At 36.4% G+C, this 26917-nt stretch overlaps 1 protein-coding gene across 1 annotated transcript; it reads left to right on the top strand.

Annotated features, from left to right (window-relative positions):
• Positions 1-3021: 3021 nt before the first annotated feature.
• On the top strand, positions 3022-26917 carry DEPDC1 (DEP domain containing 1). The gene is made up of 12 exons (XM_080655622.1): positions 3022-3084; positions 4836-5101; positions 8234-8390; positions 8770-8888; positions 9310-9440; positions 11171-11218; positions 14746-14886; positions 17076-17924; positions 18362-18534; positions 21845-22021; positions 23346-23531; positions 24808-26917. The coding sequence occupies exons 1-12, from the start codon at positions 3037-3039 to the stop codon at positions 24946-24948; spliced, it is 2436 nt and encodes an 811-aa protein (XP_080511748.1). The 5' UTR covers positions 3022-3036; the 3' UTR covers positions 24949-26917.

Below are 26917 nucleotides of genomic sequence, written 5' to 3'. Positions count from 1 at the left end.
GGTAAAAGATCTGTACTCAGAAAACTATAGGACATTGAAAAAAGAAATAGAGGAAGACACAAAAATGTGGAAGCATATACTGTGGTCATGGATTGGAAGATTAACATCATTAAAATGTCCGTACTATCCAAAGCAATCTACAGCTTGAGTGCAATCCCTACTAAAATACCAACAGCATATTTCACAGATCTAGAACAAATACTCCAAAAATGTATATGGAAAAAGACCCTGAATAGCCGCAGCAATCTTGAGAAAGAAGAACAAACTTGGAGGGATTACAATACCGGATATCAAGCTATACTACAAAGTCACTGTAATTAAAACAGCTTGGTCCTGGCACAAGAACAGGCATATAGCTCAATGGAACAGAACACAGACCCCAGAAATTGACCCAAACCATTACGCTAAATTAATATTTGACAAATGAGGCAAGACCATACAATGAAGACAGTCTCTTCAATAAATGGTGTTGGGATAATTGCACAGGTGCATGCAAAGAAAATGAAACTAGACCACCAACTTAAACCATGCAGAAGAATAAGCTCAAAATGGATAAAAGACTTAAATGTAAGTTGTGAAATCATAAAAATCCTAAAAGAAAATGTAGGCAGCAAAATCTCAAGACATCTCTCGTAGCAATATGTTTGCTGATACATCTCCTAGGGCAAGGGAAACAAAGGAGAAAATAAACAAATGGGGCTACACCAAAATAAAAGGCTGCTGCACAACAAAAGAAACCAACATCAAAATGAAAAGGAAACCCAGTTTGGGAGAACGTATTTGCCAATGATAAATATATAAAGTACTCAAAATATATAAAGTACTCATACAACTCAAGAAAAGGAAGACAAAAAGTCCAATTAAAAAATGGGCAGACAGGAATAGACACTTCTCCAAAGAGGACACTTCTCCATACAAATGGCCAAGAGACATATAAAAAAATGCTCAACATCACTAATCATCAGAGAGATGCAAATTAAAATGACAATGAAGTATCACCTCACACCTGTCAAAATGGCTACCATCAACAAATGACAAATGCTGGTGAGGATGTGGAGAAAAGGGAACCCTAGTGCACTGCTGGTGGGAATGCAGACTGGTGCAGCCATTATGGAAAACATTGTGGAGTTCCCTCAAAAAATTAAAAATGGAACTGCCATTTGACCCAGTGATCCCACTTCTAGGAATATATCCTAAGAAACCTGTAATACCAATCAGAAAGAATATATGCACCCCTTTGTTCATAGCAACATTATTTACAATAGCCAAGATCTGGAAACAGCTCAATTACTCATCAGTAGATGAGTGGATTCTTATAAAGATACTAGTGACCTGGTGCACAAATTCCTACACATTGAAAGGAAATTAATCAGAAGAAATATTTTAATAGCGCTATTTGCCCTTTCTCTATAATAGAAGTGTCAACCAAATTCACTATTGACAATGACAGATCAAAACATATGCATGTGATTGGCACCAGCAAGAGCTTTATATGTATCACGCATGGGCAAGTCAACTTAGCCTTTTATATAGAACAAACTTGCTTAATTAGACCTGCTTTCTGATTTATCTAAACTTTTTCCAGCCCAGTGAAGTACCCCAACTTCTCTTTCAGGTAATTGTCAGCAACACAGCAGTAAATATCAACATGAAGCACATTATAATTGTAGATCACGCAGGGAGAACAAAGGGTAAAATATATTCTGCGCAGTGAGGAAACCTGAAGTCATTCTCAAGGTCCACCATTTCTTAATTCTTTTCAGTCAGGTCAAGTTTCTAAGCTTTCTAAATCTCCATTTTCCAGCTAATGAAAAGAAAATAGGATTCCACTGAGTCTTCTACCTACCTACTCCAGGACTTCTGTGAGGATCAAATGAGATGAGGCATGGGAAAATGCTTCACAGACATTTGGTTAAAGTGTAAAATGTTTCCCACCTGGGTATAAAGCAAGTCGTGTTCCTGGGCTGAAGAAACTGCAAGGAGGCTAGTCGTGGCTAGGGAGAGGAAGCCAGGTGTTGCTATGTGACGTCATTACCTGGAGGGAGGGAAGGACACTTAGCATATTAACCTTTTATATAGACAGAAGACTAGAGGCCCGATGCATGAAATTCATGCAAGAGTAGGCCTTCCTTCCCCTGGCTGCCGGCACCAGCTTCCCTCTGACACCTGGGACCTGGGCTTCCCTCGCAGCCCGGCTTCGTCCCAAAGGAAGTCCAATTTAATTAGCATATTATGCTTTTATTATTATAGATTATTACAGATGGTAAGTAGATTTTCTTAGGGGAAGCAATTTGGCAAGTTTCACATAACCGTCCCCAAGTCCTTACTGTGTGTACTTATGAAAATTGCCTCATTCACCAAACAATGGGGGCAAAGGGGTAAACCTACATTTTTGCACTGGGAGAATGGAATTAAGGCACCTGCGTAAAGGTACGGGGTGATGGTACTGCAGCAAATACCACGGGAGTTTTTTAGAAGCAAAACCAAGGGGTTTTTCAGGTGAAAACTATGCCTCTGGGATGCGGCGTTGTTTTGCTTGCTAACCAAGACTCAAGATCCTGGAATAGACAGGGTTTGCTTCTTCTTTTCAATTTTCAAATTCCCTTAAACCAAAGGCTGGACTTCAAACAATCTGGTGTGGGAGAAACCCGCCTCACCCTTCCTGAGTGTGGGAACTTGACTCCGCCTCGCCCACGACCTGGAGAGGGAGAATGGAACAGCTCCAAGGAGGGCGGGTGAGGCCTGAAAGCCGTGCCAGCAGCCCGGCCCCAGCAGAGCGGTCAGTGCAGGCACCAGGCACCCGCGCCGCTCCAGGTCCGAAACGCCTGGGCCGCCCACGCCCGCTGCGCCCGGTCGGCGGCGCGTCACGTGACCAGAGGCGTAGCCAATCAGCGTAGCCACTGCGTTATTCAAATCGGCGGCGCGGCCGGAGGACGGCTTTGCCACACAGCGGGCTGGATCCAGTCGTAGTGTAACCTTTCACCGCCATGCATCGCACCCCGCGCTGACAGACCTCAGGGCCGGAGGGCGGAAGGCATGGAGAATCGGAGTGTGCCTCCGGGGCCTTATCGGGCCACCAAGCTGGTAAGCATAGCCCGCCCGGGTGATGGCCGCCACCATTTTTACGGGAGAGTGTTCATCGTTTTACCTTGGCGGAGGGATGGCGCCCAGAGCCGCTGGGTGCACTGGAAGGAGATTGAAAAAGCATTAAGGGGGATCGCGGAACCGCTGCGAGGCGAGTCTGCCCCCCTCGGTTGCTCCGAGCACCCCGCGAAGGCGCAGCCTACTCCCGCCTTGTTAGGGGCTCCTGCCCGGGTGCTGTGGGCGGCCCTGGAACGTCCGAGTGCAGCCGCTCCCCACGCCTGGTTTCCTACAGCCACAGGCTCCGAGAAGAATTCCTATGAGTTCCATTGCTTTGCGGGGTCAGACTGGGGGCCGGCCCGAACCTGGCAGGTTCCTGTGGCTGGCTCTGTAGCATTTAATGCAGGACGGACCGGCCGAATGCCAGTAGGTAACAGCTGACCCCGTCTAAACGAATAAACCCGGGATATCTGAGGTACCATCCGGAACACTGCTGGTACATCGCTGGGTTTGTGCCCGCTCCCTGGTTATATGACATTAGGAAAGTCACCTCTCTTCTGGAGCTTCAGTTTCCAGGTAAAGTGGGGCTGATAATACATGTCCACCCTGTGACATTTCTGGAGAGGACATATATGTGGAAGTGTGTTATGATATGCAGAATAAGAAACAACTTATCGAGAGGATCGGTTGCAGCTCGTGATGTTTGTTGAATAAGTAAGTGAAATATGGAGGTGTAGAAAGAAAGGAACGCGGACCTTGTGTTTTCAGCGGTGAGATTTTGCGTTGTGATGTTGGGGCCACATAGGTTAGGTACATCATCACACAGCGAGCAGTGGCTAGGCTGGGCTTACAAATAAGATTTCTTGACCTCTGTAAGATTGATCAAATAAAAAGTGTGTGTTACCACCACGTTCATGTTCCACCTTAGAGGTGTCACAAACCTAAAAGTTTGGGTGATTTGGGGACAGTTTGGAAAATGTGTCTTTTAAAAATGTAGACATATCACAGTGTCATTAAATACACAATGGACTTAAAATTTACTTAATTCACCCCATCTGTTCCATGTTCAATATTGGCATCTTCACATAAGAGATACTGTAGTAAATATATAATCTATTTTAATATTAAAGGTGTTTTACCAGTGAAACTACTGCCTGCCATGAGTTTCGTTTGTGGCCAGCATAGTAGTTACAAGCTCAAGTGCTAGAGTCAATCAAACCTGGGTTAGAATACCTGGGTTCATCACTGAGCTGTGTGACATTGGTCAAATTATTAACTCTCTCTGTGCTTCTCCTCTAAAATTGGGATAATAATGTTCATAGAATTGCAAGAATTAAAGTGAAATGATTAATGCAAAGCATAGCGTCTGACACAAATGCTACCACCATACTATTAATATTGAAGATTTTTTTTTTTTTTTTTTTAAACCACAGGAATCAATCCTCTGTTGAGGACTAAAGGACAGGTTTATTGCAGCTCTTCATTATTCCCAGGTTTCCTAAATAAGCCAACCAGCCAATGAAGCGCTTTTATTCAAAAAACTTACATGAAAATATTATCACAACAGTAGGATTAATTAAAATAAATCTGTATGAGGTATCAAATTTTCTATAGCACCAATAAGGTGAATGATTTCTTCATGAATTTTATGATGTAATCAGATGTAAATGAAAGAATTTCCATTGTCTAATTTATTTTAAATCAGTAAGATTTCATTTTTGTTAATTTTTAAAAATATTTTACTTCTTTTGCAGTGGAATGAAGTTACCACATCTTTTCGAGCAGGAATGCCTCTAAGAAAACACCGACAACACTTCAAAAAATATGGCAATTGTTTCACAGCAGGAGAAGCAGTGGATTGGCTTTATGACCTATTAAGAAATAATAATAATTTTGGTCCTGAAGTAACAAGGCAACAGACTATCCAACTATTGAGAAAATTTCTTAAGAATCATGTAATTGAAGATATCAAAGGGAAATGGGGATCAGAAAATCTTTATGACAACAGTCAGCTATTCAGGTACTGAATAAAGAAATAACTGGAAAACCGCATTACTTAAAGTTTAACTCCACTTCAGTATACTTTTACTAAAACAGCAGCTTCTTTAGAAGTAATTATATTTTCTGTAGAGAACTGCGCTTAGTCTACTAGTAATTAAGACCATTTAGAAGTTAAAGTTAATAGCTGCACAATTCAAACTTTTAAAATGTTAGATAGCATATATAATAAAATAGGGAATTGGGAAGAAATGAGAGATTAGCACTTCTGAAAGCTCTATAACATTTTAAGGACAGATCATTATTAAACTTTAATTTCATAGATTTAAGAATTACAAGACAAATTGTCACAGGTCCTTGCCTTCAAGTACCATGATCTTATATAATTTAAGAATGCATGTGATAAGATAAATATTAGCAAACTTTATATAATAAATAACAGAAGAAATACTGTATACCACTGGTTAAAGAGAATAATTATTTATTGTGTATCAGAGACCCTGCTTTATGACTTACATGTTTTCTCATTTAATCACTGTAATAGTTAAGAAAGGTAGGTGTTAGCTCCTTTTTACCGATGCAGAAGCTGAGACCATGCTGTAACAAATCATGTTACCTCTGTCTGAATATGTTCCTCCACCTTGAAACACTGCACCCATTTATCAAACTACTTAAATACATTCCCATGTCAGCTCTATTGTAGCCTGTTTGCGTGGAGCCTTGCTGAGTCTCTCAGGCCACATAATTGCTTTTTCTCTCATGCACCCAGGATTCTTTGTTTTATTTCCCTTAAACTAGGTCTTTGGATTCTAATATCCACGCTTTTTTTCTCTGTAGAATTGGTACTTTTCAAGTGAAATATCTTAGAAATTGATTCTTGCCTATGTTATCAAAGATGACTTATGCCGTACAAATAAACTGCAATAAGGGGCATATGAACAGTTCATTTTGTATAACACTCTAGAAATCTTTCCTCTCTTAAGTAATACTTAGTCACCTTGGTGGGCTCCTTTGCTGCTGCTCATCCTTTAGTTGTTACTGGTTTGCAAGGTCCTAGACTTTTCTTCACCTCTCTCCCTGAGTAATCTTATGCTATGCCTTCACCTACTTTTCTTATGACTTGGAAAACTCCAACCAAAATATCTCTCCTGAAAAACAAAGGAAATTATGTGAAATCATGGTTAAAAAAATATATATATCTCCTGAGTTTTAGCCACTTTTTTTTTTTTTGCCTATTAGACACTTCCAATATAGCAAATAGAAAATCACTATCATCTCAAAATATAAATTTTGTCTTATATTTATATCTGAAAGAATGGCACTATCTTCCCTGTAGATACCTTGACTCCCTTTCTTCTCCCCTTTAAATATGATTTAATTATAAAATGATTTTTATTGTGCTGCCTCAGTAGTTCTCTGTTCTGTCCACTTTTCTCTCCACTAAGAATGTTCTTTTTTTTAGACCATTATTCTCTCTTAACTGGAATTCTACATAACTCTTCAACTAGACCCTCTGCCTTAGTATTTTACAATAGCAACTATAAAGTACATAATAAAGTTTTCCAAAAATGTATAAGACCTTCCTGGGGGAAATTATAAAATTGAAGATAATAAATGGAGAAGGATATCCTCTTCATGAATGAGAATACTTGGTAAAATAGTCACTTTTTCATAAATTGATAAATTCAGTGCATTTTTATTCAAGACCTCTATATAATTGTTATTGTTGAATTTGACAAGCAGATTCTAAAGTTTATTTAATAATGTAAAGGTCCAAGGTACTTTTGAAGAACAAGAAGGGAAGAATTGCCTTAACCTGGTATCTGGGCTTAAATTAAATTAAAACAATTAAGAACTGAGAATACAAACCCATACATATATGAGAACTTGGAATAACATATATGAATTAAATAACTATATATGAAAATACAACTCTTGTGAGATAATATAAGAAAATATTTTAGGATGGAGGAATAAGAAAGAACTTTTAAGTTGACTTAAAAACTTATGCATAAATTAAGTGTATGATAAAAGATACCACTGAATGAAAAAATACCAAACCATATACTGTTTTTGTATGTTTATTAAAAGTATAAAAACATGAACAAGAAAGAAATATGCTAACTATAGGTTAATGATTTCCCTTAGGAAGAGAAATATAGAATAAGCAAATAATTCCTTTCATTTAAAAAAAAAAGATGCCCTGGCTGGTGTTGCTCAATGGTTAGAGCATGGGCCCAAGCACCGAAAGGTTGTGCATTTGATTCCCGTCAAGGGCAAGTACCTAGACTTCAGGTTCGCTCCCTGCCCGTTAGGGAGGCAACCAGTCATGTCTCTCTCAGGTCATGTTTCTCCTTTTCCCTCTCCCTCCATCCTTCTACCTTCTACTCTCTCTGAAAAACAATGGAAAAAATATCAAGTGAGGATTAAAAAAAAACACTTAATGAAGTATTTGGTTAAATGTTAATTGCATTGGTTGATGGTTACATACATAGATGTTTTATATTATTTTCTGTATATATATTTTTTGTATCTTTGAAATATTTATATTAAAATGAAAGGAAAAAGCTATATAATAAAAAAAAGTGGCCCAGCTGGTGTGGTTGAGCATCGACCCATGAGCCAAAAGGTCCCCAGTTCAATTCCCAGTGGGGTCACATGCCCAGGTTTTGGGCACAATCTGAAGTAGGGGGTGTGCAGGAGGAAGCCAATCAATGTTTCTTTCTCGTTGATGTTTCTATCTCTCCCTTCCTCTCTCTCTAAAATCAATAAAAACATTTAAAAAAAGTAACAGACCAACTTCTGGAAATTAGAGCAATCACAAAGGGCAGAAAATATATACAAATTAGATAACTTGAGGAAAATACTAGAAAATGTAACATTCTAAACTATTTTATATGTAAATGATACCTCCCCAACACAATTGATTTAATAATAACCTTGAATTATCCAGAAATAAACTTAAAATAGCCAGTGTACTAAAGAAAGCAGGAAACTATTAAAGTAACTTTAAAGGTTTAATGGGAAAATCTACATAGACTTTTTATTCCTTGATAATGTAAATCAGTTTTTATGCGATTTTTAAGATAAATAAACAGTAAGTTGTTTATAAACAGTAAGTACATTATTTAATTGCTTATTATTCTTAAATCAGATTTCCTGCAAATTCTCCACTTAAAACTCTTCCACGAAGGCATCCAGAATTGAGAAAAAACAGCATAGAGAACTTTTCCAAAGATAAAGACAGTATTTTTAAATTACGAAACTTATCTCGTAGAACTCCTAAAAAGCATGGATTACAATTCTCTCAGGTAAAACATCCTTTTTACTAATCACTAGTTTAAATATAACTACTATGTGCTTAATAATAGAATCATTAAAAGTAAATGATTTTTTAATATTTGTAGCCAGTATTTGACACTCTTAACTTTCATTATACTTTAAAAATGTATGGAACTCATAGAAACAGTAATAAAAAGTGGTAGTGAGACATACTTGAAATAGTAGTTGTATGATTTAAGCGTGTTTTATTTTAAATTTATTTGAGGGTGATTTGCCCAACTGCAAAACCAAAAGCTTTATGTTACATTATTTCACCAGGTAACACCTCAGAGATCCTCATGGAGTGGTATTAGTTCAAGATATCCTTAATTTGAGCATAACATTAACCCAAAGTAATTCTCTTTTCAGGAAAATACTGAAAACATGAACTGTGAAATAATCAATGAAGATCAAGAAAACTCAGTTAATAATAGAGAAATAAGCCAGAAAGATATTGAAGAAGTTTGGAGATACATTATTCTGAACTAGTAAGCTAAAATAAACCAAGTTCCACAGATGTTTAGAATTTCAATTTTCCTTTTTTCATCCATATATGGTAATGCAAAAGAGCAGTTTAGTTCTCAAAGCTTAGAACTTAACCTGTATATGTGTTTCTTAGTTTTTTTGTTGTAATTCTAGTATAGTAGAAATAGAATATTTTCAGTATGACTTGGTGTGTTGTTTTTTAATTGTAGCTGTATATTGGAGTCTATATTGGAATCCTTAAAAAGTTATAAAAATAAATGTTTTTAAAATTAGATACTAAATATAAGCCTTCAAAGTTTGGTTTCAGGAAAAACAAAAACAGTATACTCTGAGGGCTTTATTTGTTTGCCAAACCCTTTTATATTTATATTCTATTGTACTTATTTTATGGAGGAAAATGTTTGTGTTCTTTCTTCTATTTAGCCTGCAAACCATTTTAGGGGTGTCATCCCTAGAAGAAGTCATAAACCCAAAACAAGTGATTCCTCAATATATAATGTACAACATGACCAATACAAGTAAACATGGAGTAGTTGTACTACAAGACAAGTCAGGTTCGTATCAATAAAAGAAGTTGGACTCTTTTTAAACTTGCGAACAAAGTTGTTAGCTATTGTGGGGGTGCACAGAGACCACAATGTAGGAGGCAGAATAGTTTAATTGAAGAGCATCAGGGACACTATTGCTTTATCACGGGTGCTTTAGCAATCACAGTGGAATATTTTTTAAGTGAATATCATATATTATTTTAGTTCTTAAGATAGATTCATGATTTGTTTTTTAAATGGCACAGTTAAACATCCAAAAAAGGGTATCTATATATATAAAAGCCTAAGTGACTGAACGACCCGTCAAGCGGTCCCTATGATGCGCACTGACCACCAGGGGACAGATGCTCAACGCACACAATTGGGCTCCCTCCTATCTGGATCGGGCCTGTGGGGATTGGGCTCCCTCCTGTCTGGATCGGGCCTGTGGGGATGGGGCCGAAACCAGCTCTCTAACATCCCTGAGGGGTCCTGGATTGCAAGAGGGTGCAGGCCAGACCTAGGGACCCCACCAGTGCACAAATCTATGCACCAGGCCTCTAGTACAAATATTAAAACCATTGATTAGTCACATTTTATTGAAGACCTATAATGTGCCAGGCATTGTCCCCAAGATTTAGTGATGAACAAGAGGAAAATGGCCATGCCTTCCTGGAGCTTACATGAGCATATAAATTTAAAGGGGTCAAGACATATGCAAAACGGAAGTAACACAATAAAATAAGCCCAATCTCTCAACACTAGTACTCTAAAGAGCTCTGGCTTTGTATTATGTATATGTTTTTTATGTTATTATATATATTTATATAATGTATTGATTTAAGATATAGGAAAATCAGGGAAATAATTCAAGGCAGAGACATTAGAAAACATAAATATATCAATAAATGTACTCAAAATGTTGTCTTTTTTATTTTTTTCATCCTCATGGGAAGATATGTTTATTGATTTTTGAGAGAGGAAAGGAGAAGGAGAGAGAAACATCAATCAGTTGCCTCCCATATCCACCCTGATGGGGAATCAAACCCCAAACTTAGGTATGTGCCATTATCAGGAATCGAACCTGTGACCTTCTGGTGCACAGGATGGCGTTCCAGTCAACTGAGCCATCCAGCCAGGGCTTGAGTAATTTTTTAATAATCAATTGCTATCTATGGAATTAATTGAAATGCCATTACTTTGAGTTTCTTTTTGTATGCAAGAACTTTGAGGTTTTAATTGTAGGAACAAATAGTAAATGTCCAAACTTAAGAGTTATGTTACATATGCATTTGTCTTTGGACCATCCCAGTGGTTCATTATGTAAAGTAACAGTATATGTTCTCATCCAAGCTTTCTATTCTTTATAGCTATAAACTTTTCAAGTCAAGTGTTTGTATGGTTTTTATGTTTGTATAAAAAAACTGCTAGATTTTATGCAGCATATTTCAATTAGTGACAATGAAAAGATTTGAAGCAGGCCTCACTGTGAAAGCACACTAATAATCAAATATACCTTGTTTCAATTATAGGTCTCTCTCCAATCAGTAATATTAATACAGTATAGCTATAGTCAGAACAGAAATGAGGATAAAGAAAAGATGGTGGTAATGGGTAGAGATTAATGTTAATTTATTTCCTAACCACCTCCCATAAAATAATTAATCCTTGATTTGGAGGTAAGTATTAAGTTTTAAATACACTATCAAAAACGTGAATTACTAAACAATGTTTATTTTTTTTTTTTTTATGTGTAGATGATCTTCCTCATTGGGTATTATCTGCCATGAAGTGCCTAGCAAATTGTAAGTTAAACAAATACATATATATATATATGTTTTATATTGATAGTATTTAATAAGAACAGAGGAATATTTTTAAATAATGTATTAAATTTCTGATAAGATTAAAGCATATAATTTATTTTGATGTTTAAATGAAAATCTAGTAGAACTGGTTACATTTCTTTCCATATGGAGTATGTTATAGAGCCCTTAATTTTTTCTTTGCAGATGGTGTTTTATAATTCAAGCCCATAATTTATGGCTCAATTTTCATAAATCATAAAATCATAGGCTAGAAGATCTCAAATGATTTTTTGGTATAATCTACATCAGTTGTCTCAGTAAGAACCAGAGTTCAAATAACAACTTGTAAGTAAAGCAGCTTATAAATGGAAAGTTTGAATCAGAAATGAAGTCTCATTAAATCCACTTCAAACCCCTTACCATTGTACACAGCTTTAACATTCAGGTGTTCCATGAACAAGCTTCTACTCTATAGGATATACCAGGGATAGTCAACAGGTGTGCTGCAAGAATTTTTAAAATATACAATACCTGACTATTTTGTCAGGGGCACTGACCTCTTTGCCCTTAAATTGTCAAATAAAAAAATGATAATAGTCAACACAGGAATAGCCATTTGGTGTGAATGCCCTCTCTTGGACCATAAATGTAATAGTGTTGTATCTTATTGGGCACATCTCATAATAAGGTTGTGTCTGATTGGTTAATTCTTGGTATCAGAAATCCTTATATACTTAATTTTTTAAAAAGTTACTTTGGAGCAAAAAGGATAGATTATTGTTATTTTTTTTTTTGTAAGTCAATCAAAAGTATACCTATATTTTTTGTGAGATCGGCAAAAAGTATATTTTATGGTGTGCTGCAAAATTTAATGATCAGTTTATTAGTTTATGTGTAGATGAAAAAGGTTGAAAATTGCCGGGATATACTAATGGGACTTTTGTGAAAAAAAGTCTTGTTACTAATCAGCAAATTATTTTTTAACATTGTCATCAAGCTTTTTTCACAGTGATCATTGATAACTGATTTTTATAATTTAAGATTCCAATGAGGTATAAAACCCTAATTGCTTTCAAGAGCAATTTTAAAAATTTACAGAGGTGTGTGAGTCTAAATCATCAAAAGTTAAGTTATATTTTAATATTTTGTTACAAAGGTATTTTTCTAGTCTTTATAAAATTACTATTAATGTTCAATATAAGTATATATTCCCTTGTTGTCCACTGGGTGTCAATATGACAAAATAACAGAACAGTGAAGTAAATAATGTATGTTATAGAAAGATTTTATTTATTAAATCGAGGTAAAGATCTTGGTGATAAACTTAAAATTTTTGAGTTTTCCTTTCTACCTTCCCCCTACCTCACTGCCCTCCACTCTCATACCTTGGCTCATGGTTTGCAGGTCAGATAAGCATACTTCCAGGTATTTCTCTGATGCTCCATCTTGAGAGATTTGTGTCTTCCCTTTCTTCCCAGTCCATGTTATACCTAAATGATACCAAAAGTGTAATTTACTGAATTCCACTTTAATGACAGTATATGTAGCCAAGTATTGAGACGTTTACTTGTTATTTAATCCCCCTCAGTTATTCTGTCACATATAAGAATTAGTGATCAGTATACTATTACTTTTTTTTTCTAGAAAGAAAACTAAGGCTTAGAAAAGTTTTCTAATGCATAGATACTCTAACTATAAGTTGTATAGTTTTAATTCCAGTAAAATATTTCATCTTAGAAAATTTCTATTGATTATCAACTTTTTATTCTACATATTAAGAATATTTCTTATATCCTCCTTAGAAAAAGATTTTGCTCTACATAAAACCCATATTAGCCTTTATGCTATTAAATGTGTGTGTAATATATGATTTGTTTTCTTTAATCCTTTTTTAGTGTGTGTACTCACACATGTGGAGCCATACAAAAGTTTAGAAACAGAAATAAGAAATCATTTGGATTTGGGAAGAGAAGGATTTTAACTTGAAAGATAGCATGCTGACTCTCAAACTTGAATGTATATCACAATCACTAGGGAAAATTTGCCAAAGATTCTGATTCAGTTGATTCAACCTGTCAGGAATCTTTTTTTTAACTATGCCTCCAGATCCTTAGGGCAAGCCCAGATCAGTGTTTAGAAACTACTAGATTAATAAAGCAGAAACAAACATTTCTAGGTCAGTAATTCCAAGCTCTACCTCCATAGATTCTCATCTGTATAGAGGAGTTTATATTTTTAATGGGCACATTGGATGATTCTCATTATATAGTCCATGGACCACATTTGAAATGTTGGACCTCAAGGTCCTGGATGCTGCTCTCACTTTACATTGCTCTAAGGCAAGCATGTCAAACTCAAAGGCTAACACGGGCCAAATAAACAAGGTTTAAGTTTATGTGGGCCACAAAAAAACAAAAGTTTCAATTTTCATAGAAATGTAGGTTTATTTCGATAGAGACATGTTGAATACAAACGGCTGAAAAAAATGAGTTACCATTAACATAAAATAATAGAACATTTTAATAAAAATTAATTTTTTTTGAGCATTAACTTATCAGACACTGAATAATAAGCATAATGCAAATAAACCTATTTTTCTTGTTCTCCGAAAGCAAAATATTTCCTGTTGTACACACCAAGTAAGTCAGTCCAACACTAATGATGTGGCAATCGGCTGCTAAAATATTCACTACTAGTATTAGTGGAGAGAAATGGAGCGCTTGCGCATAAGGGAAATGAATGCAACACATTATAGTAATTAGCAAACGTTGTAGTTCGTGATTAATAATTATGTATAACAGGATATTGTAAAAATTAAGTTACGAAATTTTTATTAAAACGTTTCTTACATAATTTGGTATTGGCTGGGCCACAAAAATATTCATTGTGGGCCGCATGCAGCCTGTGGGCCGCGTAGTTTGACATGCTTGCTCTAAAGTCTAATTCTAGCTTTGCCTCCAAGGGCTCTTTCATCTGGAGCAAGTTACTCTGAGCTTCATTCTCCTCATCTATAACATGAGATCAGATCTTATTTCTGAAGAAAACACTATGAGTAGGCATGGTTATTTCAATAATGTTTAGCTAATAAAACAAATGTAAAGATATTGTTTAAACTTGTTAAGCTTATGTTTCATGTCAGGCAAAATTTATTCATGAAAATGTAAATTTGCAAAAACAATTTGTAGGAATTATTTGCATTATCCAAATATTCTTTGCTTTTTAAAATGAATTGTAGTAAAATTCCATTAAATAAACTTCCCTAATGCTTTTAAAATATATTTCCAATTTTGCTTTATATGCAGTTTTTCAGGCTTATAGATATTTAAAAATGGTAGTAATTGCAGTGACTTCTGCTGAAAAGATGATGAGAAGGAATGAGGTGTGCACAACCCTTTAAATGTTTGAACTGTGACAGAATTTGTTATTAAACATAGTTCCTTCATGAAACACAGGTTTCATATTTTTAAAAGTATATTTAAAAATCTTTTTAAAAATATTGCTTATATTTTTTTGCCTTTTCTTAGGGCCAAGAAGTAATGATATGAATAATCCAACTTATGTTGGATTTGAACGAGATGTATTTAGAACAATTGCAGATTATTTTCAAGATCTCCCTGAACCTCTACTTACCTTTGAATATTATGAATTATTTGTGAACATTTTGGGTATGTATGGATTTTACTTATTGTTTAAATTTATTTCATTAAAGTTTTCAAGTCTCCCATAACTTAAAATATCAAAAAGTATAGTATAGGTAAATAGAAAGGCAGCAAGCTATAACTTATTTTTAAATTCAGGAATACCGATTGCTGTTGTGTTGTTTTCCAATAATTCAGATATATTAATCCAACACCAATTCTCCATATCAATCGGGTGTCCTACAATTCAATTTATTTTTGACACTAGCCAAGACCCCACAAGTTAAAGAAAAAGTCTGATACAGACTACCCATTGTTAGTGTAGACTCCCCAGATTAAGGGCTGAGTTCCACAAGGCTGCTCTAACTTCAGGCACTATCTGCAAATGAGGTCCTCAGGCTTACTCACTCTCCACCCTTCCCTTACCGCTGGCTAACTACCAATTCAGGGGTTAGCATGAAACCCCTCAGGTTGAATAATTCACTACAGGGACTCAGAGCTCTGGGAAGTGCTTTACTTAATGGTTACAGTGTGTTATAAAAGATGCAAGTCTGAAAGAGCCAAATGGGAGGAGAGACAGGGTAAATTATGGGCTGTGCAGAGCTTCCATGCCCTCTCCAGGAGTGCCACCCGCCTAAGTACATCCATGTGCTCACCAACCCGTAAGCTTCCTTAAACTTATTGTTTCAGAGTTTTAACTGAGGTTTCATTACATAGTCATGATTAATTCATTCATTGGTCATTGGTGATTACATTACTTCTCCAACCCCTTCAGGGAGGTCTGAGTTAGGGCTGAGGATTCCAATCTTCTAAACAAGGCCAGCCCTAAGTCCCCTTATTAGCATAAACTCAGATTGCTCTAATAGGCTTATTATGAACTAGTGGGGGGGGGTGGGTTCCCTCAGCCCAGCCTGCACCCTCTCCAATCTGGGACCCCTGGAGGGATGTCCGACTGCCCATTTACAGAGGAAGGCCAAGTAAAGTTGTCCAGTGGGATCAGGCCTAAACGGGCAGACGGACATCCCTCTCACAATCCAGGACTGCTGGCTCCCAACCGATCACCTGCCTGATTGCCCCTAACCGCTTCTGCCTGCCAGCCTGATCAACACCTAACTGCTCTCTGGCCGGCCCGATTGCCCCTAACTGCCCTCCCCTGCCAGTCTGGTCACCCCTAACTGTCCTCCCATGTAGGCCTGGTCACCCCTAACTGCCCTCCCTTGCCAGCCTGGTCACCCCTAACTGCCCTCCCCTGCTGGCCTGGTTGCCTCAACTGCCCTACCCTGCAGGCCTGGTCCCCCCCCCAACTATCCTCCCCTGCAGGCCTGGTCCCCCCCAACTGCCCTCCCCTGCTGGCCTTGTTTCCCCCAACTTTCCTCCCTTGCTGGCCTGGTCTCCCCTAACTGCCCTCCTTTCAGGCCTGGTCCCCCCCAACTGGCCTCCCCTGCTGTCCTGGTTTCCCCCAACTGCCCTCCCTTGCAGGCCTGGGTCCCCCCCAACTTCCCTCCCTTGCTGGCCTGGTCTCCCCCAACTGCCCTTCTCTGCTGGCCTGGTCACCCCCAACTGCCCTCCCCTGCAGGCCTGGTTCCCCCCAACTGCCCTCCCCTGCAGGCCTGGGTCCCCCCCCAACTTCCCTCCCTTGTCTGCCTGGTCTCCCCCAACTGCCCTTCTCTGCTGGCCTAGTCACCCCTAACTGCCCACAACTGCCCTCCCCTGCAGGCCATCATGGGGGCGGCCATCTTGTGTCTTGGAGTGACGGTCAATTTGCATATTACTCTTTTATTAGATAGGATAACAGAAGATTCCTTTCACTCCAGAAATTCCAAGGATTTTAGGAGCTCTCTACCAAGAACCAGAAACAGATCAAATATATATTTTATTATACTATATGTTAGTTATAATTAAAAGCTTTCTAATACTTTTAGACTGTGAGCAGATATTTTAATGTATTTGACTCAATCCATTTAATTCAATTGTTGAAATAAATTTTAGTTACTGGTATCACAAATTGAAAACCTCTAGTCAGTCTTGCACTTTGTAACTGAATGTTGCATGTGTCCTGTTTAAGTGGCTTCTGAATTCAGCAACTGCTATTTGTATTATACTAACAATATGTACTGTAGTGATGCCTTATTTTTTTTAACTTTACTGTTGTTTTTGTTTTATTTTTGTCCACTGTCATACAGTTGCATCTTAATTTTTGTTTCATTTCCTGGTAGTTGTTTGTGGCTACATCACATTTTCAGATAGACCCAGTGGGATACATAAAATCCAAGATGATCTACAGTCTTCAAAAATCCTTCACTTAAACAGTTTGAATTCCTTCAAATCAACTGAGTGTCTTCTTCTCAGTCTGCTTCGTAAAGACAAAAACAATGAAGAATCAAATACTACTGAGAGAATGCAGATAAGCGATCACGGATTTCAAGAAAAATGTGTTAAGAAAATGCAGCTAGTTGATTTAAAAAACAGAAGAACCAGTGCTAATGACATAATAGGAGGAAGCTGTCATAATTTAATAGGCTTAAGTAGTATGCATGCTCTATCCTCTAACATCAAACCAAGGTGCTATTCTTTAGAAGGAATTATAGATTTGCCAGGGAGTTCACGTAAAGAGGTCTCCAATATCATCCATCAATCTGTTCTGAACATAGAAGGACAAAATAAACGATTTTTAGAGTCTGAGATCAAACAGGAATCCATAATGCATCTTCATTCAGAGGAAAGTATTCAAAAACCACTCTGTGTTGGTTTTAAGAGAACCTCTACTATGACTGTTCAAGACCAAGAGGAGTTATATAATGGGAAAAGCAAGTCAAAACAGCTTTGTAGATCTCAGAGTTTACTTTTAAGAAGTAGTACGAGGAGGAATAGTTATATCAATATGCCAGTGGCTGAAATTATCATGAAACCAAATCTTGGACAAGGCAGCACAAGTGTGCAAACAGCTATGGAAGGTGAACATGGAGAGTCTAGTGCCACAATCAATAAAAGACTCTGCAAAAGTACAATAGAACTTTCAGGAAATTCTTTACCTTCAGCCTCTTCTATGTTGACTGGCACACAAAGTAAGGTTGATGCTTTCATTGCACGTAATATTAACTTTTAGTGTTTACTAACTATTTTTGCTTACCTGGCTTTTCTTCTCTGAAATTGCTTTTTTTTCTCCCTCCAAAAGGAAAGTTTCTTACTGTAAAAGACTTGTTGTGATATAACCAAGATTTTTACTACTTACCTAAAGCACTTACTTTCTTTTTTTTCAATTTCACTTATTCTGACTCACTTTAGTTGTAATAACTGTAGGATTTTAATACTCAAATAAGTTATGAAGAAATTAATGAGAATCTTAATCATGCTTTTGAAGAATGTGGAAATTTCTAGGAATAGTTAAAAGAAATGAAATACTGAAATATTATTTTACTTTCTTTAAGTAACTCTGTGTGCTAATAGTATGAAAGCAACTAATGTTATTATTTTTTTCGGGGTTGGGGACTTTGCTTTCTAGGTTTGCTGCAACCTCATTTAGAGAGGGTTGCCATCAATGCACTACAGTTATGTTGCTTGTTACTTCCCCCACCAAATCGTAGAAAGCTTCAACTTCTAATGCGCATGATTTCTCGGATGAGTCAAAATGTTGATATGCCCCAACTTCATGATGCAATGGGTACAAGATCACTGGTAAGTTGATTTCTTAAGGAAAGAATAAGCCCTGGTTCATAAACCAAAAAAAAAAAAAAAGGAAACCAAACCATCTACAAGTACTACTTGAGTGATGTCGTGGTCTTGACATCCTAGTTTCTTTGTTTAGAAATGCTCTTAAAAGTCTAACATTTCCTAGAAATAAAATGTTGACATATTAACCCTTTGTGCCCAGTCTGTTACACTTTCACATCTTGATTTTTTTCCTCTTCACTCATCCTATATCACTTCATAATCGGACCATATTTTATTGCCTTGTGTCAATTCTGTTTGGTGGGAAGGAAGAGGAGATGTAGGTATTGTTGGAAACTTAAGGGCACTAACTCTGAAGCAGAAAGTTAATGGAAATGCATGTATAGTAAGTCTAAGTGTTTCAGAGATTGTGGTAAGCTGTATTTGATAAATTATGTGAATTAGAATGGCACATCATTGTGGTCAAGGAGTTGAAAGAAACTACTATGCAGCCATCTCAGGTTCTACTAGTATATGAGGATGAGGGCAGAGGTATTTATGTGCAGATATTGATTGTAGTATAAACTCTTGAATGTAGTCTCTTCTCTTCTCTTCTCTTCTCTTCTCTTCTCTTCTCTTCTCTTCTCTTCTCTTCTCTTCTCTTGTCTTCTCTTCTCTCAAGAGCTAACTCTTCTTTACAATGGAGCTTCAATTTACAAGAGGTTTTTGTACCAAGGAATTTAGAGCTAAGCTCTATTTTTCCACTCATTAGGGACAGTTCTTTTACAATGATAGACCTAATTTAAGGAGGAAGAATTATTGAGTAATTGTAGCACCACCTTTTGAAAGAAGATATTTTATGAAAATAATTAGAGACATGAGTAGGAAGGGGATAATTTTGTTTTTACACTTTTTGAGTGTGAGGTTATGGGACATCTGAGTGAATTTATCCAACAGAATGTTGGAAATGTGAGTCTGGTGAAAGTTCAGGGCAGAAGGCAGATCTTTGGAAGAGGTAGTAGTTGAAGCTATGAGAGTAAATGAGCTCTACAAAGCTGAGAAAGAAGAATAAAACACTGAGGACTAAGCTTTGGAAGGAGATAGGAAACCTGCCTCACATGCAGGAATAAAAACAAAAATGTTTCATTTCAGTATGCTCATCATATATTATGGGAAAAATACTTAAAACAGAATTCTGATATTCTAATTATTTTAGAATGAGGTGTGTGTGTGACTTATATAAGCTAGTGAGTTACAAGGTGTACCGGTTAATAATGCGGATTTTGTAATCAAAGAAAACACGATAATTTCAAGAGAAACATCAAAAGTGCTTTATTTAAAGTTATGTCCATCGCTAGCTACACATTTCCCCCATCTTTCAGGTAATTTGTGGGTATCGTCCCAATAGAACTTTTCTTGTTTTGAGGCAAGCCATTCAGAGACCCAATTTTCCACTTCTTCATACGTTTTGAAGTGCTGCTTAGAAAGTGTGTGTGCCATCAATCTGAACAAGTGGCATTCTGAAGGAGCAAGGTCTGGTGAATACTGCGGATGGGTTAAAACTTCCCAGGCAAGATCTTTTTTCTTTTTTTTTTTTTTTAAATATATTTTTATTGATTTCAGAGAGGAAGGGAGAGAGAGATAGAAATATCAATGATGAGAGAGAATCATTGATCAGCTGCCTCATGCACACCCCCTACTGGGCATTGAACCTGCCACCGGGCATTCGCCCTTTACTGGAATCGAACCCAGGACCCTTCAATCCGCAGGCCAATGCTCTATCCACAAATCTTTTAACGTGTCTTTAACTGGTTTTGAAGTGTGTGATGGTGCATTATCATGAAGCAAAATAACTTTGCTGTGTCTTCTGGCACATTCTGGTCGTTTCACAAAGTGTGGTTCAAATTTATTATTTGTTTTTGGTATCAATCAGTATTAATGGTTTCACCTGGTTTTAGAAGCTCATACTACACCACACCTTCCTAATCCCACCAAATGCAGAGCATTTTCTTCTTTCTGAATCGATTTGGCCTTGCATTCAATGTTGATGGTTGACCTGGATCAACCCATGATTTTGTGCATTTGGGATTTTCAAAAAAAATCCACTTTTCATCGCCAGTCACAATTCAATGCAAGAAAGACTTTCTTTCATGCCGTTGAAGCAACATTTTACTGATGACTTTTCGGTTTTCCATTTGTCTTTTGTTCATTTGCTGTGGCACCCATTTTCCTTCTTTTAAAATCTTCCCATTACTTGTAAATGATCGGAAATTGTTTGCTGAGCAACATTTAATCTTTCTGCAAGTTGTTTTTGAGTTTGACATTCATCTTCATCCAATAATGCTTGTAATTGTTGGTCTTCAAACTTTTTCGGTTGACCTGGACGTTCTTTGTCTTTCACATTGAAATCATCACTTTTAAAGCATTTAAACCAGCATTCACAAGTATCTTGAGCTGGAGCATGTTCACCATAAGCTTCCCGAAGTATACGATAACTTTCAGCAGCACTTTTCTTCAAAATAATGAATTAAAACTTCCCGGAAATGCTCTTTTATTGGCACAAAATTCGACATTTTTAAGCGTAAAAATATCTATGATGTTAACACCGTCAGCAAATTTGACATACAAAGTTTTGAAATTTGCTGTCAAAACAACAAAATAGCATACATATCAAATGGCATATATATCAACATATGTGTAACTCCATTTATTGATAAAAATCCGCATTATTAACCGGTACACCTAGTATAGGGATATGAATGAGAGTAAATGAGCTCTGAAATATAAAATGTATTCCAGAATTTGAAGATTCTTTGTAACCATTATCATTTATGTGTTATACTAGAGGCCTGATGCACAAAATTCGTGCAAGAGTAGGCCTTCCTTCCCCCGCTGCCAGCACCAGCTTCTCTCTGGCACCCAGGACCCAGGCTTCCTTCACAGCCCTGGCTTCATCTGGAAGGTCGCCCCATCTAATTAGCATATTACACTTATATTATTATAGTCTCCTGATTTGTGTTTTTGTGAGATTAATGTAATAAGTCGTTGCTCTCTAATAGTCTTTAAGCATAATATCTATATGGTATTAATGGGACCTATGGTGTTTGCTGACAAAATTGTGACAAAGTTAAAAGCTAAGCCTTTAAATGGAATTATATTAAGGAAACATATAACAAATACTTTAAAAAGAAGAGTAGACATTTTTACCTTTCTAATAAAATTATTTTTCTCATTTTTAATCTGAAGCCTGCTTATTTGCTACCCAGAAATTACTGATATTCTAACTTATATAAAACCTTAGGTTTTTTTAAATTCACATCTCTTAATATGTTTTTAGATGATACACACTTTTTCTCGGTGTGTGCTATGCTGTGCCGAAGAAGTGGATCTTGATGAGCTCCTTGCTGCAAGATTAGTTTCTTTCTTAATGGATCATCATCAGGAAATTCTTCAAGTACCCTCTTACTTACAGACTGCAGTGGAGAAACATCTTGACTATTTAAAAAGGGGCCTTGTATGTATTATAAGTCAAAATTATCTGCATTAGATGCTCTCCTTCCCAGGTGCACACCCGCGCCATTCCCTTCCTCCAACCCCTTCCCTCCCCTCTAGGTGCCTCACCTTTACCTTCCGTACTTCTAAGCTCCAAGGGCCCTTCCTTTGCCTCTATAACTTTTTTTCTAAGCCCACTTCTTATACGAATTACTTCTTCTACCTCTGTGGTTTTTCAAAGAAATATTCTCTTATAGTTTGAAACAAACAAAAATATCCTCTGCGTTAAGTCAGTTGCAAGTGGCAAACTCATCTCAAACTAGCCTACTCAGAATGGAACACTTGATCAGCTCACATTAATAACCTCTAAAAGTCAGCACTGTAGACAGAATCTGGGGACTCAAATAGCAATAGGACTCTCTTTTCATCCTTCCATCTCTTATTTCCATTTTGGTCCTGTATTTGACAAATGGCCCTTCAACATGATGGGAATATGGCTAATTAAAGCTCTTGAGTTACAAACTTACGTTTGCAATCCAAAGGAAAAAAGAGCAAATCTCCATCTCCAATTTGAAAAGTTCTTAGTGTGGACTCTGGCCCAGTCTAGATTAAATGCATATCCTTTGGATGATTGAGAGTGAGTAGCTTGGAGAGAGGATCTTGTTCTTCAAAAAAGGTCAGGATTGTGATGGTACAATGGGGAGGAACTGTTTACGAGGAGGAGAGAAGGAGTACTGAGCAGCCAAAAACAACAGCTGTCTACTACATTCAGTCTTTGGCTACCCAGCACATATATTCATGTTACTTCCCATACATACCATTCTAATATTGTCCTGGCTTACAATTACAACTATCCCCTATACTTTCTTTTTTTTTTTCTTTTTTCTTTTTTTTTTCTTTTTTTTTTTTTTTGCCAACAGGATGTTATGGGCTCAACCCATATCATTAAACCTCAAAAACTGAAGAGTACTTTTAACTGTTACTATGTCAAACGTTCATGTTTTAAGATGCATTAAAATACCACTTCAGTTGTTATTGTTTTGTAGTTAAAATAATAAAACCCATGATTAATAGTTACAATGATGATAGCTACTTTTATTTAATACTTTTTGTGTGCTAAACGCTTTTTACACATTATTTCATGTAATCAGGGGACATTTTACAGACTAAGAAAAGTTAAATACTTACTGAATCAAAGCTGGTAGGTTATGGAGCTGAAATTTAAACCTTAAAGTATTGAATGTTTGGTGGCAAAATATTAGGTACTAAAAGCCATCAAAAGAACACTTTATCAAATAGGAACATGACCAGAATTAATAGACTTTGTATCATTTTGTTCACTACAGATTAAAAATCCTGGAGATGGACTGATTGCTCCTTTGCCAACATATTCATACTGTAAGCAGATTAGTGCTCAGGAGTTTGATGAACAAAAAGTTTCTACCTCTCAAGATGCAATTGCAGAACTTTTAGAGAATATTATTAAAAGCAAGAGTTTGCCTTTAAAGGAGAAAAGGAAAAAACTAAAACAGGTAAGAGGATGAGCAAATTCTCAATCATGTAATTTTTAAAATGCCGTTGCTGATTATTACTTAATAACACTTAGCATTTAATTTCTCGTTTTGATATTTTTAATTGGATATATAAGCTGCATATGACTACCTGCCTGATTTTACTCTTTGCTCTTAAATTTTAATAATAATAACAAGTACACTCCTTTACTTCTAGTGTTCTGTATGATTATGGTTTGGATTAGGATGGTAAAACAATTACAAAATTTGGATTATTACATAACTTTTTAGTGACTCATCATTACCATTTAGAATTTTTAGCTCTACATCAAGAACCAGTAGCCACATGATTCTGATAAGTTCAATTTCAAGTCTCTGAAGTATAATAGACCCCTGTGACCTTCATAGGCTTTATCAGTGGGAAGGAAGAAGATCTGGAGATTAGGGGGAGATTTAACAGAAGAGAATCCTAGAAAGTTAATACTGAAATCTAAGAAATCTCAACAGTGTACCTTTTGTATATGAGAAAGCAGAGGGAGAACAAGGATAAGTTGAAAGGTATGCATCTCTGTAATACAATCAAACCTTGTTTCTTGAATGTCTCCCAGCTCCAACAGTTCTGTTCTGGGCCAAGTTGTGCACAGGAAAACTGTCTCAGTTGTCAACCAAAACTTCAGTTTTTGACCTGGCAGCCCTTTCATGCTGCTACCTCAGCATGACAAAAAGTGTCTCTCAGGCAACAAACAAAGGAGGGAATGCTTTTGTTGCTATGATTAACACAATTTTAAAACATAAAGTGGCCATCAAGACTGCTAATGTTGCTAAGGGTGTGAAAGTGCTCACAAAACAACAACCACAAGCAAATGAATAGGTAGAAGAACTTGTTGATTGGATAAAGGAAAAGCAGTTAGCAGGTGATAGCATTTTAGAGGCAGTGGTATATGACAAATTCCTTTAAGGCTAGTAAGTGTGGTTCCATAAATTTAAGAAAAGAAGTGTTTATTTATATATTAACAGTACTTTAGACTTAGACGTGTACTGTATATAAGAAAGGTTAAAACGGAATCATTTGGGGGTCTGGAATGGATTAATTCAATTTACATTATTTCTAATGGGACAAAATGATTCGGTTTTCAAACAAATCGCTTCTCAAATAGCCTTTTGGAACCTTGACTGAATTAAGTTCGAGAAATGAGGTTCCACTGTACATCTTTGAGAAAGGCAATTTAAAATATATACTGGCTTCAGCTAGTATAATAATGTTAAATACCCTCTAAGTGCTTATGTCATTTTTAAGTTTCAGAAGGAATATCCACTGATATATCAGAAAAGATTTCCAACCACGGAAAGTGAAGCAGCACTTTTTGGTGACAAACCTACAATCAAGCAACCAATGCTAATTTTAAGAAAACCCAAGTTTCGTAGTATGAGATACTAACTGAATTACAAATTATTTAATACTTGTGGAACTTAAGTAAGTAAAGCCATATCTAAGAATCCAGCTACTTTTTTAAAAGGAAGTCTATTTATTAATTAGTTTTTTCCTAAACAAAGTGCATTGTACAAAGAAGTGCCAAATAGTTTTTATCAATGTGAGACTGCTAAGAAACTAGTGGATCCCAACTGAGAGAAAATAATAATAGGTGATACCAGATATTTTAACAGAAATCAATCTTTGTTTTTTTATACAGCTATCTGGAAAAGCTATCATCGTGTGTACTAAAATTGTATTTACTTGAATTTTGAAACTGACATGTTCAGCTAGATTAAGCTTTAATTCTGTGTTTTAAAAAAAACTTCTCAGAATGTATAGATATGGATATTAGCTTAAAGAATTAGTTGTGTAGGGTCACTTTTGTTTTTAAGTTAAGAATGTGAAGAATATTTGAAAACTCAATGAATTCTCAACTGCTAAATATTGCACTCATATTATTTCTACTCTTGATCTATTTATATATGTATGTGTTTTTAAAAGGTGTATATATAAGACTTTGGTTTGCCTTAAAAATGTATCCTAACTGCTTCAGTCATTCATTTTTTTCAGTAAATATATAAGTATAAGACAATCATGTATTCATTCATAAGATATTTATTTAGCAACTACTATGAGCCTTTCATTATTTTAGGTATGGAGAGACAATGATGAATAACATAAAACCTCTTCCCTTAAAGAATTTATTTTCTAATTAAGGGAGATACACCTAACAGATACTTAAAAATAACAATCACCCACCCCCAAAAATCAAGTCATGGGGAGTCCTTCAGCTGAAGACTGACCCCTTTGATTATGAAACAGTTCTCTAAGCTAGTATTTTGTATTTTTCAAACTGTTACATATTAATAACCTGGAGAGCTTTTAATAATGTATTCTTAGGCTCTACCTTATAACAATTAAATCCAAATTTTGAGGGATGGTATATAGCAGTGATTTTCAACCTTTTTCATCTCATGGCACAAATTACCTATAATATTTCTGTGGCACACCAAAAAATCTCATTATATTTTTGCCAGTCTTACAAAAATCACATTGATTCAGTCACACTGGACAGCTATTGCTGTGTTGGTTGTTATTTTTTTTATTTGACAACCTAAGGGAAGAGAGGTCAGTGCCCCTGACTAAATAGGTATTGCATGTTTTAAAAATTGTTGTGGCATACCGGTTGAAAATCGGTGGTATATATAGTATAGGTATCAGTATTTTTCAAACTTTCTACGTGATTCCAGTATTCAGCCAACTTTGAGAATCAGTGCCCAAAACACTTTGTAAAGTAAATGTCAGGCTGGGGGCACACTGGCTTTTTATTAGAAGAAAATCTATAATAATAAAAGCATAATGTGCTAATTAGATCGGCTGTCCTTCCGAGCGACCTTCCAGATGAAGCTGCAGCGGGCAGGGGCCGAGGCAGAGGCAACCACCGCGGCAGAGGCAGCCACCGCGGCGGCGGCAGGGGCCAAGCCCCTTGCACAAATTTCGTGTATCAGGCCTCTAGTACCAGTATAAATACCTCTCATCTTAATACAAAATTCTCCTAATTTAGGTTTGACTTGGCACAAAATCGAAGCAGTTTCCCTTCCCTATTTTATTCCAAGATAAACTGTGTAATATCCATTTCTTAAGTGTAAAGATATACATAATGCCTAGGATGTGGTAAACACTGTTCAATGATGTTCTGATTTCTCAGTGTAATGTTGTACTATAAAATGATAATTTTCCATTTGAAATTGCTATCTTTTTATTACAAATTTGGACAGAAAATAATATTTTTTGCCCAGAAACCTTAGCTATGAAAAATATTGGATCAGGTTATAATTTTTTCCAAGGTGTTTGTATGCTAAAAGTGTTTCTGTTTAAAGGTGTGTAATAATGTGAACTATGTTGCATATTGAGATAAAAATTATGGGTTTTG

Source organism: Plecotus auritus, assembly GCF_963455305.1.
Source record: "Plecotus auritus genome assembly, chromosome: 2".
In the NCBI taxonomy this organism is placed as follows: Eukaryota; Metazoa; Chordata; class Mammalia; order Chiroptera; family Vespertilionidae; genus Plecotus; species Plecotus auritus.
Note: the sequence above shows the minus strand (reverse complement) of the source record. Positions and strands in the feature narration are given on the sequence as shown.